The sequence below is a fragment of the Nannospalax galili genome, unplaced genomic scaffold (genome assembly GCF_000622305.1).
Source record: "Nannospalax galili isolate Female #2095 unplaced genomic scaffold, S.galili_v1.0 scaffold107, whole genome shotgun sequence".
NCBI classification, from domain to species: Eukaryota; Metazoa; Chordata; class Mammalia; order Rodentia; family Spalacidae; genus Nannospalax; species Nannospalax galili.
In genome coordinates, this window is record NW_008358490.1 from 2,518,638 (window position 1) to 2,533,830 (window position 15,193).

General features: G+C 49.5%; 1 protein-coding gene across 6 annotated transcripts in view; it reads left to right on the forward strand.

The window, feature by feature from the left end:
• Ccdc88c (coiled-coil domain containing 88C) overlaps nucleotides 1-15,193 on the forward strand; it is a 124,543-nt gene that overhangs the window by 7,072 nt on the left and 102,278 nt on the right. For all 6 annotated transcript variants that reach the window (XM_017795246.2, XM_017795249.2, XM_017795248.2 and 3 more), the window contains exon 3: nucleotides 1,352-1,460. In XM_017795246.2, coding sequence (XP_017650735.1) covers nucleotides 1,352-1,460 — 109 coding nt within the window. The remainder of the gene's footprint in view (nucleotides 1-1,351; nucleotides 1,461-15,193) is intronic.

Consider the following 15,193-nt stretch of genomic DNA (forward strand, 5'->3'; position numbering starts at 1 on the left):
TTACAAAAAAAGCATTGTATTTCTAATGACATTTGAAATGGTTCAGTGGGTTTTTTCCCCACTGAAGGGTTCAGAAGGGTTTTTTCCCCTTCTTTCCCCTCAATTTTCTATTAATCATCGGTCTTGAATGAGCCAAATGGCATTGAGATTTTAGTTCCTTCTCTCCCCACCAGGTCTTTATCACAGGGCCTGGCTGACAGATAAAACCAGGAAGACAGGCCTTTGAGCTTCCTGTCCTTCATCCTTGGCAGTACCTTGAAACATCTGTGGGGGCCTTTGTTATGAAAAGCAGCCAGCACCAGGCTGGGCCAAGAGAGCCCCTTTCCACTCAGCATTCCACACTGAGGATTTGGGGAACCGTCCTACATGTAGATGAGACAAGCTGTAAATCATCTGAGGCAGACTCCCGCTTCCGGCACAGCTAGACCTGAGTTTTGCCTGAGGTTGGAAAATGAGTGACACTTGGTCTCCCACATGACCAATTTTTGTCTCAGTGTTTCTGGTAGGGTGTGGTGGCATACCATATCATGTCCTAGACCTGGCATGGCAGGTTGTCAAGATAAAATTGCATCCTTGGAGTATAAATCATAAACAGGACCAACCTAGGTCCAGATGACAGAGGGAGCCCCATGCCAAGCAGAACAGGATCTTTAAAGTCACAAAATGTACACCCCCTCTTTGTTTTGTATTTTTAAATGTTTTTCTTTTTAAAATTGTTTCGGGTTCATTTATTATTTTATGTGTATGAGTGTTTTGGCTCCATGTATGTAAGTGTGCCATGTTATGTAATACCTACGGAGGCCAAAGAGGGCGTCAGATCCCCTGGGACTAGAGTTACAAATGGTTGTTAGTTGCCATGTGGGTGCTGGGAACTGAACTGAACCCTGGTCCTCTGCAAGAGCAGTCAGTGGTCTTGACCACTGAGCCATCTCTCCAGCCCCTGTATTTTTCTTGATATGGAATATATTTTTGCTTTGCTTAACTTTTTAACATGGAAATACAGATTTTGTTAGGTTATTATTTTTTTTAATACATCTACATTGGTTTTTTACAGTGTTGACATGTGAATGTCCCTCATGGTGCTACTGACAATGGAAACAATATGGAAAGGGGCTGTGGTGGGCAGGTGCCTGGGTGAGACACTGTGGGTGAGGCAGTGGTGACCATGGGTCACTTAGGGCCCCCACATAGCTGTAGCACAGCTAGGATTTGACGTGAACCACACTATCACAGCTTCATGGTCACCAAGGGACTAACTAGGCTCATGAAACCAAATGCTGGTCCTCAGCTAATAAAGGAGGTGTAGTGAATGCCAGAGGTGTGGTTTTTATTTTTCTGTTTCTTACTCCAGAGATCCCAGGCCAAGCAATCAGCGGATCAACAAGCACGTTAACAATGACGTGAACCTACGCATCCAGAACCTGAGCATTCTAGTGAGGAACATCAAGACCTACTACCAGGTGAGGCTGCTCTGCTATCCCCCAGATTCTAGTATATGCAGTGGGGCCCCTCAAGTGGGTTCCTGTGACGGCAGTGGGGCTCCTCCAGTGAGTTCCTGTGTTTACCATGGGGCCCCTCCAGTGGGTTCCCATAGAGAGCCAGGAGGAAGTGGTGTGTGGCTCAGGTACCTGTCTGCTGACCCTTGTAGCTTTTGCTTTGGTCCTTCTGAGGGACATCAGGTCAGGGGGAGGTCTTGCTTTGGGGATTTTTTTCATTCCCGATGTCAGGCGGCAGGGCCTTGGTTTGCAGCTGTGTCTCTGTGTTCGCAGGGACTCTTTGAAAGGGGCTTATGATCCATGCCTCAGTGACTTTTGTGCAGGAGCCACTGGAGTGCTGAGGGAGAGAAAACCCCAGAAGGCTCCAGGAACCAAGAATGGAACCAGTGTGCCTCTAGGCCAGCAGGAACCTGGGCTTGTGGAGTGGAGAATCCACTTTCCATGTGTTCACCATGTCTGATCAGAGTGTGCTGGGTGGGTGAGGCCAGCAGGCCTGGGGAAGGGCAGCTGCGAATCTGATGGTGTGTGTGAGCTCTGCATGGCCAGCGTGGGTGGGAAGTGGACTGTACTTGGGGACCTCAGACCCTGGTTTTTAAAGCTTTTGCTTAGCAGTGAGATTGCCTCCTGCTATATGGTATCTCCTGAGATAAAACTGAGCAGGATGTGAGCATGAGGGAGGCAAAGTTAGGATTCAGAGTGGGCTTCTAAGATGCAGGTGCATCTCCTGAAGTGTGCTGGGGGCAGCATCTCTGGTGTGGCTGGCCTGTGGTACCGTCTCTAAGGAGGCAAGAAGGCCGCTTGTGAAGTCTCTGCAGCTCCAGGAGAGTCACATGGAACGGTCACACTCATTAAAGCTCTTGGGTCATGAAGAAGCTGTCTTTGGATACAGTTGGCCCAGTGGATTTCCTACCTCAGCAGCTGTGAGGATCCAGGTCTGTACTGGGCCAAAGACCTCAACATCTGCTCAAGACAGATCTCCAAGGAGGCAAGAAGGCCGCTTGTGAAGTCTCTGCAGCTCCAGGAGAGTCACGTGGAACGGTCACACTCATTAAAGCTCTTGGGTCATGAAGAAGCTGTCTTTGGATACAGTTGGCCCAGTGGATTTCCTACCTCAGCAGCTGTGAGGATCCAGGTCTGTACTGGGCCAAAGACCTCAACATCTGCTCAAGACAGTGTCTGAGGCAGTTGCTGCTGTTGGGGTGCTGCGTTGAGTTCCAGGTGGGAAACTGTCATATGAAGAAAGTGCTGGGTATTCAAGTCTTGGGCCTAGAAGGACTTGGAGGTAGAGAAGAGGCCCCTGTGTTCTTGTTCTCCCTCTGCCCTCTTAGCATTTTGAGGGCGTGGATGGCATTTGTGGGCTGCGTTAGCCCTAGCTCAGAGCAAAATAAGCCCTGTTGCAGCAGCCCAGAGTCTCCTAGTCCTGTCTGCCTGGAGAGAGCTGTGAGGTGTATGCATTGATGGCCGACGTGCCTCCTGTGTGCAATGTTTTGTGTATTTTCTCCTTCTGATTTAAGACAAACAACTTCATTTCTCCTGTTAGAAGTAATACTTACTTTTTATAAACAGCTTGGAAAACAAGTATCGGGAACACAGAGCCACCTGTAAGCCCGCCTGCCCGGCCACCAGAACAATCACTGGCCCTGTTCAGTGCTTCCTCTCAGTTGCCCAGTGAATGGTTTTTGTTTCAGACCATTGTAGGCAGGCCATATGTATAACTGCACATCCTGCCTTTTTTCCCTTCCACCTTAGTGCTGTAGCAGAAATGTGTTCACTTATTTTTGTGAAGGGGTATTCAATGGACATTTTCCCAAAGAACCACTGCCAGCCTCCCTGTTGGAGGGTAGCCCAGTGGTCCGTGCCTGTAGTCACAGCACTTGGGAGGCAGAAGCAGGAGACTTGAGAAGATCTGCACAGGCTGTGTAGGGAGAGACTGTCTCACAAAACCAGTTAACCAAGAAACAGATGTTGTTCCCCGCTTTGACTGGGAGGGGCTCCCTCTGGGGCAGGGCTGGGGTTTTTTGGGAAGATACTTTAAGGTTTACTGCCTCACCCTGTGTCTTGTTTGTCAGGAAGCTGTTCTGTTTCCTGTGGTCCCCTCTTTTCCTATAGCAGAGTGGAGCAGTGACCTTCGGGAAGGATGAAGCTTTTGGGAAGCTTGGGTTGGCCTGTGACAGCCTGTGGGAGCAGAGGGTGCTTGATCTCTTTGGGCGTGTGACATATTGTGGCAGGGATTCTGTTTAGGCCACAGCATATAGAACAGCCTCAGTCCTCCTCCTCACCTGCTGTACTGGGCTCTGCTGAGTGAGGTTGGGACCCTGGAATCTGCATTTGCAAAAGCTCTCCAGCTGCTTAGGTCGTAGGCCAGCACGGTGGTTCTTAAAGTGTGGTCCCAGACAGTAGCATAGGTATTGTGAGACCTTGTTAGAGATGCTGGGTCCATCACTTGTCTACCATGTAAGTTTGGGAGTCTGTTTTCCTTAAGCCCTGATGGATAGTGAAGCGCCCTCCCAGGGAAACAGTGGGTCAGACTATTTCCAGTGGGTCCTTGGAGAGGTGTCTGTCACCAGGCCTCCTGGAGCAGGGACCGTGTTCTCACAGGTGACTCTTCTCTGTCACATATATCTCTCATTCCTCTGGACAGGAAGGCAGGGCCTGACAGCCATCTGATGAGAGACAGGAAAGGATGCAGCTAACTGGAGGTGACCCAGAGGAGCTGTCAGGAAAGGGCAAAGAAAGTGGGAGCCAGATAGGGTGAGAGAGAGAGAGAGAGAGAGAGAGGGAGCGCGCCAGCGCCTAGGTTTATCTGTGTATCAGTGAAGAAATGGCTGGAGGTAGGGATACCAGCTCTAGGACACGCATCCCCAACCAGGACATGGGATAAGAATGTAGAGGGGTCTGGGCCAGTGCCATACTGCCCACCACCTGGCTAGTTTGATTTCAGCCCTATGTCATGGAATGCTTGTTTACTCATTCAGTAATCCTACTTGCTTTCTGGATTATTGTTGAGACAAGGCTGTAGCCCAAGGCTGGTTTCAAGCTATATAGCCCAAGTTGGCCTCAAACTCAAGGTGCTCTGCCTGCCTCTCCCTCCCCAGCACTGGGCTCATATCATAGCCTTGAGCCGCTATACCCAACCCTCAGAATTTATTTTAAGCTAGATTTTGGGTTTATATGTGATGCATTTTGTTCCACTTAGAGCCTTGCGTACATTAAATGTATATTCATTTAAGAGTGAAGCCTAACACAGCAGAAATCTATCCTAGGAAACAAATTATGGATGTGTGTTGTTCCTCCAGGTAGCACATGGTATCCTACCGACTGCCCTGTCCTGGGCTCCTGCAACCTTGTGCCTTCTCCTGTCATTAGTTTGGTGCCATGCTGCTCTGTTCACGTTTTATATTCTTACTCTGTATGTAGGTGTGTACATGCACATGTGCATATGTCTATACACACGTGCATATTGTTTTGTGTGTGCTTTGTTTACATGGGGCGTTGGGCCTTGACCATGCTAGGCATCCTCGCTTCCAACTGAGCTGTCTTCCCATTCCTGCCTCGCAGCATCTTTAGGCCCAGACTTCCATAAATGGTAGCCTGCTGCTTTGTAACTTTGAGTGCATTCAGCCTTCTGAGGCAGTCGTATTAGATAAGCACATGGTGGCTCCTGCAAGTGAGAGGTATCTTGAGAAATGTGCACAGTTTGAAGAATGAAACACTTAAAAATTTGTGTGTGTGTGAGTGTGTATGTGCCACAGCCCCTGTGTGGAGGTCAGAGGACAGCTTGCTGGAGTTGGTTCTCTCCTTTCACCATGTAGTTTCTGGGGATCAAACTCAGGTCATCAGGCTTGGTGGCACATGCCTTTCTTTACCCACGGAGCTACCTCGCTGGCCAGAATGAAACATGTTTGTCAAAAGTCAGAATAGAGCTAAACATGGTAGTATGTACCTGTAATCTCAGCACTTGAAAGATGGAGGCAGGAGGATCAAGAGTTTGGGGCCATCCTTGCCTACATAGGGAATTCAAGAGCAGCCTGGGCTACATGAGACTCATTTTCAATAGAATAGTAGCAATAACAACAAAAAAAAGTATAAAAAGAATAGAAGGAAATGTACATTTCAACATCATTGGTGGGAACAGCATATTAAGCTTGTTCAGCTCTGTTCTCTTTGTATGGTTGAGGGGTATCTCCTTAGCAGACGAAGGGGTGAGTAGGAGCTGTGTAAAGGAACTGACGGTTCAGGAAGCCATAGCTACCGGCACACACAGAGCTTGTTCATGAATAACACATTGTGTTGGCTTCTCTGCTGTTGACTTCAAAGGTTAGAGAGGAGACCTTGTCCTCTGGATTGGGTAGCTTGTGTCTACAGTCTGAGGAAATTAAAGATGATAGTTTCGGTTATAAAAATGTTTCCTCAGTGCAGATGAGGAAATATAAAGGAAATTAAATCTGTTTCCCACATGCCTTACCACCATCAGGGTTCTGGGACTCAGGTGTGCTCTCTCTGGTGTGTTTCATAATTCCCATTGTTTGTCTAGGGCCTGTTTGGGTGTATTATTATTATTATTATCGTTTATGGTACAGTGAGTGTTTTCCCCTTGCCATTAAATATTCATTCATATGAATTTCAGCACTCACATGATTTTTATGTGGCTGTCCTGTCACTGACACTGCCCATATTTCTGTTTCTGAATTATGAACAATGCCACCCTGAACATACTTGGTACATAAATATTTCAGCAAATGCTTTTCATTTCCTGGGGTAAGTTCCTGGCGGGGAGTTCTGGGTCAGAGGGCATGACTACTTGGAGAGTGTTTGCTCCTTTGGCCACAGTTGCCCTATTTATGGGCCTCTCTTTTTTTCTGGATTGCTGTGCCTTTCACGGGCTGTAGCTGGGCCAGTGTTTGGAAGGTGCAGTGTTCTCTGTTGCTACTGAACACTGAAGATTTCTGTGTTCCCACCTCAAGCCTGAAGTTGTGGAGTATATATTTGTTTGCAAACCCACTGCCCCTGAGCCGGTCTTTGCCTGTCTGTGTGGACTCCCTTTCTGGTGGGGGACCCCATTGAAGTCTGTCTGGCAGTTGTGGAGTGGTGGGGATCATAGGGTGAGCATGATGTGCAGCCCCTGACCAGGGCAGAGGCAGCCCCAGGACTGGGCTCTGTCCCATGTGGGCAGTGGAGCCCTTTGTTTATCCGTGCACTTGAGAGTGGGCTTCCACGTGAGTATGGGCAGTCAGCCTAAAGTTCAAGAGCACCTAGGGAAATGAGTTGGGTGGACAGCAGGCTGCGTGGCCCCCTCGTTTCCCTTTCCTGTCCTCCATTCTCTCACTGGTATATGAAGAGTGATGAAACACAGGAGAGGAAGCTCTGGTGGCCCAGTAGCGGGTGTGGCCCCGTGGGCTGCCCAGTGCTTGGCTGTCTGTTTCTGCTGGTTGTGAAGGCTGTTGTCTATGCCTGAGATGTGGGAAAGAGGCCAGGTCAACCGTTACTGCAGCTGGTGTGTGCACAGGACTAGGTGGTATCTGAGAACACAGGCACAGGGAAGATGAGGATCCTGACAGCTTTCTCTAGAGGGTGACACTTAGCCAGACTGGCGAAGGGATGTCCTCAGAGCAAAAAAGCTGTTCAGATGTGAAGCAGCCCAGAGACAGTATCTGTGAGGAGGTTGAGGGTGTGGCTCCTGGAGACAGGCGGGGGGGGGGACACGACACGACACTGGAGGCTAGTGAACCTGAACTTCATCCTGATGAATTTGGAGGTCCTAAGTGTATTTTTGGTTTTTTGTTTTGTTTTTGTCTTTTTGAGACAGGGTCTCCCTGTAGCCTCAGCTGTCCTGGAACTCACTATGTAGACCAGGCTGGCCTTGAACTCACAAAGATCCGCCTGCCTCTGCCTCCCAAGTACTAGGATTAAAGGTGTGTGCCACCACGCCCAGCTGTTTTGTTTTTAACAGTGGACTCAGAGCCTCGCATAAGCTAAGGCAAGCACTCAACCACTGAGCTACAGCCCCAGCCCAGAACTCTTAACTTTTTCTTTTCTTTTTAAAAGGGAAGAACTGAGACACAACTCAGGCATCCATGTGGCGAATAAGCTACTGGACTGGCACTGGGAGGGAACAGAGATCGTGGCAGGTCATGTGGCCCACACCAGGCCGGAGTAGAAGACAAGTGATTGCTGGGACTTGGTGGTGGGTCAGCCAGCCAGGGATGGCGATGGGCTCCGTAGATGTTGTTGTCACTGGGGCTCTGGGTTGAGAGCAGGCCAGCTTGGGTTTGGGACATGTTGGGCAGGTGACCTGGTCCACAGAGCAGTCCTCTGGGAGTCACAGGGTGCTGGGGAGGGGGATTCACAGTCACATAAGCAGTGCTTCATGGGAGAGAGTTGCTGGTGACCAAAGGAGGAGGCAGCAGCTCCAGGGTGAGAGAGCAGGCAGGGCAGGGCTTCCCGAGTGAGCGAAGGCAGGAGGGAGCCAAAGTACAGTGCAGTCCAAAGGAGAGGAGTAGTCAGCAGAGAGGATCCTAGGGACTGGGAGCCAGCCCCGTCAGCTTTGTGGACTTCCTCAGCTGTAGGCTGTGGACAGCATGCAGGACCTGTTCCATGTCTCCAATACGAGGGGAGTAGAAGAGGTTCTCCCAGGGGGAAGAAAGCTGCACTCTTCAGGGGGCCTGTTCCACCCCAGCCTTGGGAGCAGCCAGGTGCCAGGGCCAGACTCACAGGAGTCTGGAATTGTAGGAAGGCAGCAGCAGCCAGGGCCACTGGAATCCCCTTTTCTACATTTAACTACAGGTGAGCGTTAACTCCAGCTTTGGTGTTCCCTGTCCTAGGCCTGCCCTTCTGGTCCCTGCTGCTTGTCCTTTGAGCTCAGTGGTCCAGCTGCCGGCCAGGGGTGGAGCTAATCAAGGCAAGGGCCCCAGTGACCCTCTACACTCCCAAACCCCTTGGAGGCAGGATTTGTTTCTGCAAGGTGTGAGGCTGCCTGTTGAACTTGATTTCCTGGTTCTCTCGCTTTTTCTCACCTTTTTGTTGTCAGAATAAATGTTGTCAAGGCAGATTGAATAACCACCAGGAATACTGGGGTGCAGCGCTAGTGGAATCAGAAGCCTGAGGCAGGGAACAGGGAGCTTAGCCTTGACTAGTACATGGTGGCTTGTAATTCATGACTGCTGCAGCCTCAAGAGGAAGAAGTTGTTGGCCCCATTTTACAGATTAAGAAACTGAGACTTATGGAGGAGAAACTTCAGCTCCAGAAAGCAGCATGTTTTCTTTAGTTGTTGGCTGCCCAGAGAAACTTTTTCTTCAAGCCAAGCTTCTAGGATATGTAGGGAGGTGACTTGCCCTGCACTGAACAATTGAAGGTTGGAGGACCTGAGCCCACTGTGGGTACAGCTGGATCCTGAGCTGGAGTCTGATTGTAGTGTGCTGGGTTTGGGGTCCTGCTCCCCTAGGTCTCCTGTATGACTGCCCTCCATTCAGCTTTCATGCAGCCTGCAGCCTCAGGAGAAGGGTCTGGGTTGTTTTAGGCATCTCTGAAACTAGAGTTTCCGGCGTTGGGCGGGAGCAGCTGGCCTCAGACTTGTCCCCTCACCCCCCAGAGCAGCAGGAAGTTAAGAGTCAGGGCTAATTGCAGCTGGTGAGAGGGTGAAAGGTGGGTCTGATGTAATTAGCAGAGTTGGGATTCTGCCAGGGCCCCTGGAGGCTTACAGGCAAAGCTTTGGAGAAAGAGCGAGTGAGAAATAGCACATATGTTATATGCATGTGCCTGTGTGTATGTGTGTATGTAAATATGTGTTGTGTATGTGTCTTTGTGCATATGTGTTGTTTGCATTGTGTGTGTGCATACAAACACAGTCTGGTCCCTGTGGACTCCTCCTGATCTTGAGTCAAGATCTTGAATTGCCAGGTTTCCCTTCTGTCCCTAGAGCTGCCACACTCTGCCTCTGTGCTGGCCTGAGCCACTGTCCTTTAATTCAGTGTGGAGGATGCCACCCACCCCTGTTCTGTATACCCCACGCTTAGTTGCTCAGGACTCGGTGTCTAGGCTTCAGCCCAGAGACCTGCCTGACTTTGTTCTGTAGCTCTCCTGATCGGCTTCCCTTCCAGAATATGTCTAGTAGTGACTTTTTACCCGTGATTTAGTCTTAAGGAACTTTATATGTGAGTCCCTCATGGGTGATATAGGGCACAGAAGTGAGTGACAAGGCTGTTGCCATGGAAGCTGTGGTCACCCTGGATTGCAGGGCAAAAGTCTGAATTTGTGCTGCCTGCCAAATTCCATCTAAAACGGTGCATGCCCCACACCCTTAAATATCAAGAGCCCCTTGGTCCATGTCCTCACTGTTCAGCTCTCAATGTGTGTGTGCTGAGTGCTTAGTATTGAGAGAACCAAGGAGCACTGGTATGAATGATAAACAACTTGTTTGATGATGGTACTCTACATAGCAGAGAGGTAGGGAGTGGTAAAACGGTCCCAGCTCCTTTCGTGACACAAGGAGGAAAATGGAAAATATATTTCTCCAAGTTCGAAAGTGGAGAGAAAGAGAGATAGATCTTCCCCGTTGCTTTGAGGTGGGTGTCAGTGCCAAGGTCAGCACGTTTGATGTTGTAACTGGTTTGTCAGATGGAGTCTGACAAGAACTTGACCAGGCAAGCTTGACTGCACCCTAAAGCTTTCTGTGTGGCACGTGGCCAGGCTAGTAACAGTTTTTGCTGTTCAACTGTTCTTTTTGGAAAGACGGGTTTTTCTGTGACTTTGCCATAGTATTCAGAACCCTGGTCTTTTCTGGGATAACTTCAGTCTGATGCTTCTAGTGACGTGAGGGAGCATCAGCTGGGTGGACATGCTGAGCTCTATCCCATTTTCTGAGTTTATTAGTGATAGTTGGGGTGGTAGACGTTTCAGGAAGGCAGATAGGTGCTGCTGGGTGTGCATCATGGGGTTCTGTGACCTTGGAATCACATTTTCAGCAGGTTCCAGGTCAAAGGGTGGCACTCTGGATATTGGGTTGTCTCTGAAGGCAGAGGTCGGGTGAGTGAGGCTGGAGAGAGTCATGGGCTTCTGTTCTCACTGGGCTCTGGCCCCTTGCAGTGGCCTCTCTGGATACTGGTAGGCTGTGAAAATGAAATCAGCAGATGAAGGACAGGATGAGAGGGCAGCCTTGAGGAAGAACTGCACTGTGTGGTCCGATTGGGCCCTTTAACTTGTATTTGGGTCTAGAAACTCCTGTGTGACTTGGGCTTGCATCCTCTAGCTACATCCTGTAAAATGCAATAATTACCTTATATGTTGTTGTGAGGCACAAATGAAGTTACATAAGTACGTGGAGTCAACATAACTATGGTTCCAGGCAGACTTTGCAGGGGAGCTCTTGCGGGCCTGTGTTCTGTTGGTGAGGGGGCAAGGGAACCTGCAGATGGAGACATGGTTCCATATAGAAGGGTGAGACCTTGCTGTCTGCAGAGGCCAAGGTTAAGCTACAGGTTCCTCTGAGCTCACCTTTTATCCCTGAGCCTCTCTTATCTGAAAAAAAGGATATTGACAGTGCCTGCTGGAGTGTGGCAGGAGGGTTAAATAAGGACTTTTTACCAGAGCCATGCTAAGTATGGATCAGTGAGTGGCTGGGATGCCCACTGGTCTGGTAGTGGTCTGGTGGGCAGACCAGCCTCTTAGCTGCACTTTCTTTTTTACGGGCCCTTCAAGGACTGCACACTCTGGTTCATTTGGATCAGCACTCTGTGTGCTTGCCTCCCGTCTTTCTGCTTTCTGGGTGCACACAGAGTGCTGGGTGGCTTCCGCACCTTCACGTTGAAGGAATAATAATTTTGCCCAACACCAGCAACGAAACTCTTTAAAACCCGGCATTGATTCCTATTCTGTTTGTCTCTCACTCACCCACATGGAAACATGTCAGTGTGTGTCAGTGTCATCAATAATGTAAGCTGCCACTCTATGAAGTGAATAATTCAGAGTAAGTCATTTCATTCAGGGAGCTGGTGGGTGGTTGCTCTGGGCCTACATGGGAATCCTAGCTCTAGGCCACAGCCACCCTAAGACCCCTGACCTGTTACCCTTTCTGAATTGCTAAATCATTGGAAGACAAGAGGCCCACCTGACACAGGGCAGGGACTTGGACCCTGATTCCATGGGGGTTACTATGCAAAGCTGACCTGAGCTGCAGTGCTGAGCCTGCTCTCTGACTTTGAATCCCACTCTTGGGGCCCTGCTGTTTTCCTGCCACCTGTAGGCTTTTCATGTGCTGTTTGCTTTGTGGATGGAAATGTCATGTGCCATATGTACCTTGAGATCCTGGAGCTCTTGGGGGGTGGAAATTAAATGGATTGTTTTCAACTTAGTCTAGCCAGCTTGGCTCCCCTGAGCCTTCTATGGTTTAAGCTTAATGACCTTAAACTTAAAAAAAGCAAAAGCTTACTTTTCAAACCTGCCACCACCTACAGGCTTACCTGTTCTTGCTTCAGGTCAGATAACTTTGCATCCTTTAAAGCTTAGAACAACACCGGAAATTCTGAAGCAGTTTTGGTACTTTCTGTGTTAAGTTGGTCTTAGAGTCCCTTGTTTTGGGGGATAAGAATTTGTAGTATTTGAATTTCATAGATGCAGCTTGCAGGGTTGCATTGTTTTAAAGCTGGGAATGGGTTGAATTACTGATGAGGGTGTCCAGCCTTGAGATGGTGTAGGGGTGATGGTTTCTGCTGATGTACTGGGGGAGATTGTCCCCACCTTCCTAGTGGACCCTCTGGACTGAGGTGTGGGGCACCCACAGGAGTTAGCAGGCTATTCCATCTGTCCTTTCTCCCTTCCTTTCCTGCCCTCACTTTTGTTTCTTGCTTGGGGAAAGAAAATTTGCTCATGTTGTCTCTGCCTGGGGCAGCATGCAGAGGGAGCTTCCGGAACTCCTGACCTGGAGCGTATGTAACAGCAGGCAGCTGAATCTGCCCTCCCTCCCTGCTCCAACTCTGTAGGGCTCCCCATTGCCTTGGCAGTCAGTGGGAATCACCACAGGACCCCAAACTGCACCCCTGTAAGCTCTTTCCTTTTGTGTCTAGTTAAGGTAACCACTGGCCTCAGCCCCCTGGGTTTGGTTGGTTCAGAGACAGCCTGGTGCCTGCTGGCCAGCTGGTGTTTGGAGGGTAGTGATGAGCAGGGCTGTTTCTGAGACAGCCTCCTCCTGCCTTTGCTGTGCCTCCTGCCCACAGCTGCTCCCCTTGGCGGCCTCTGCGATGCCCACACAGGCTCTGAACCAGCTAATGGCTTTCCTTATCGGCATCATCGCGTGTCTCTGCGCCCACTTGGTTTCTCTGCATCCCAAGGGCAAGAACTTTGGTGCCAGCTGCTACCCAAGACTGATGGTTTCCTGAAAACGGCCCAGCTGGCCCAGTAGCTTCCCTCTGTGGCCCCAGAGTCCAGAGCCAGCCTGAGAGGTTCCCGGGCAGACTCATGTGCCTGGTGGGAGTGGACTGCGGGCGTGGACAGCCATGGTCCTGCTTTCATCTTCCCTGTATTGAAACCCTGGGTCTTATCAATGAAAGTTCAAAAGGGAGGATACAGTGATTTCTCAAGGCAGATTTCTAAAGGCAGGGCCACTTGACAAGCCTTTTGATCTCATCCTTCTAAGCTCAGTGTTTTTAAACTGAAAGTAATTACCTTGTGACCAGCAAAGCTTCCCCTTGTCTTTCTGTCATGACTGATTGAGGTGCCTGCCCTGCCCTGACCTGGGAGGTTCAGGGCAGGACCTCCGTCTTCCTTGACCACAGTCCTCCCCCACTTCAGGTTTACTTCAGGTTAGGATTCCATGGGGCTGTGGGAGGAAGGGGCAATCTGATGCCAAAAGTTTATAGGTCATATAAGTTTCTAGGTCTGTCTGTTTGACCTTCTCCTGGATACAGTGCCTTCAACCATTGAACACCAGCTTAAAAGGAAACAGCATCCATTGGGAGGAGTTGTATGGTGGCCAAAGGAAATAGCTGGTACCTTAGAAGGCTCCACAGCCCAGGGTCAGGGGTTAGAAGGTGAAGTCATGATACAGTTTGAAATCCAAATGCATGTTCAGGCTGTTTGGAAGAGTTTAGAGGGTGTGAAGGGCATCTAGGCTTTAAAGATGGGAAAGGAATTCAGTATACAAGGAAATTCAGCTCTGGTCTCTTAGAAAGCTGCCTGATTTTAGAAGTCATCTAGTCTTAAGCTTGGAGCCCAGGGAGTCGCTGTGTGAGGGGTACAGTTTCATTTCTGCAAGATGAAAAGGAGTTGTAGCGATGGAAGGCAAGGTTGGCCGCACATCAGCACGTGTTCTGAATGCCACTGAACCGTACACCTAAATCAGCCAGTGCTCAGTTTTATGTTGTATGTATTTTACTGTAAAGCAAAAGCAGGGAGCCTAGTGTGTGTGTTGAGGGGGTGTTGAGCTGAGCAAGATGGTTTATACTTGAGGATGTGAAACTGCAAGAACTAAGTGTCTGTTTCCCCAGGATCTCATAAGGCCTGACACACAGGTGCTTAGTGAATAGGCTAACTTCTGAGGTTTCCAGAACTTTGTGTCCTGTGTCCTCTGCTGTGTTAAGTGGAGAGCTTTGGGTGCTGCTGTACAGGGTCTTTATACCTTCCTCGTTCAGCCTTCATCATGGAAAGATGACATGTTCTTGTCTCAAAGATGAGGAAATGGAAGCGTGGGGAAACCAAGGATCCTGGGGTCCTGAAGTGTAGGATCTAAAACAGTAAGTGGCCAAGCCTGAGGATGACCTTTATCCTGCCTTTCTGGAGACCCTGAGCTTTCTATTCTCTGGTTCTGAAGGAAGTAGAATGTTTCCATTTCACTCTGTGGCCCTGGGAATCCTGTCAGAGAGTGAGACTTCTGAATGGCACCCGGAAGGTGACCCAGGCTCCACATCAGGAGGATGTGGCGGGTTGGCTGTGGCGGGTTGGCCGTGGCTTTGTTCAGTGGTGCTGATTTGAGACAGCCAGTTGGCAAACCCAGGGGCTGGCAGCACTCTGGGAAACCTTGAAGTTGGAGTCTACAGACAGGATTGTTTATAACCAGCAGAAGTTTCTTTAGCTCACAGTTCTAAAGACTAGTAAGTGTACATTCAAGTGCAGCACCTGACAAGGGCCTTCACATTGTATCATAATGTAGCCGGAGGCATTGTAGGGCAAGGAAGAGGGGGTGGGAAGAGATAGGGAAAGGATCATTCTCTAGATAACTGAGTAGACCTGTGATAAGGGCCTTTACCCATTCCTGATAGCAGGACCCTGAGGCCATAGCACATCCCACACTGTTGCCTTGGGGATCAAGTTTCCACACATGAACTTCAGAGGACTCTGCTCTAATAACCCTATGTTGCAGCCCAGTTTTTTGCCAGAGGCTTAGTTTAAGTATGAAAGCCCCAGAGGCCAGCTTGTCTTAGCCCTTTAGCCTGTGGCTGGCTGTAGGTGTTCCACTGAGGCCCAGGCCTTCCCACATCATTACAGAGATGAAGATGCCAAAGGCATAAATTAGGAGGATAAGAAGGTTTTTGTAGAATATATGGCTGTGTGCCAAATATTTTTTGAAGGCACGAAATGGGCTTCTAATAAAATGTATGTCTTGCTATTCATACAGGGCCCCAGCCTTAGGAGGGAATAAATAACCACAGCTGGTTAAGCCAATCAGCTGGTCCCCCCCGCACCCCCCCATCTCTCTTCTTTCTCAGAA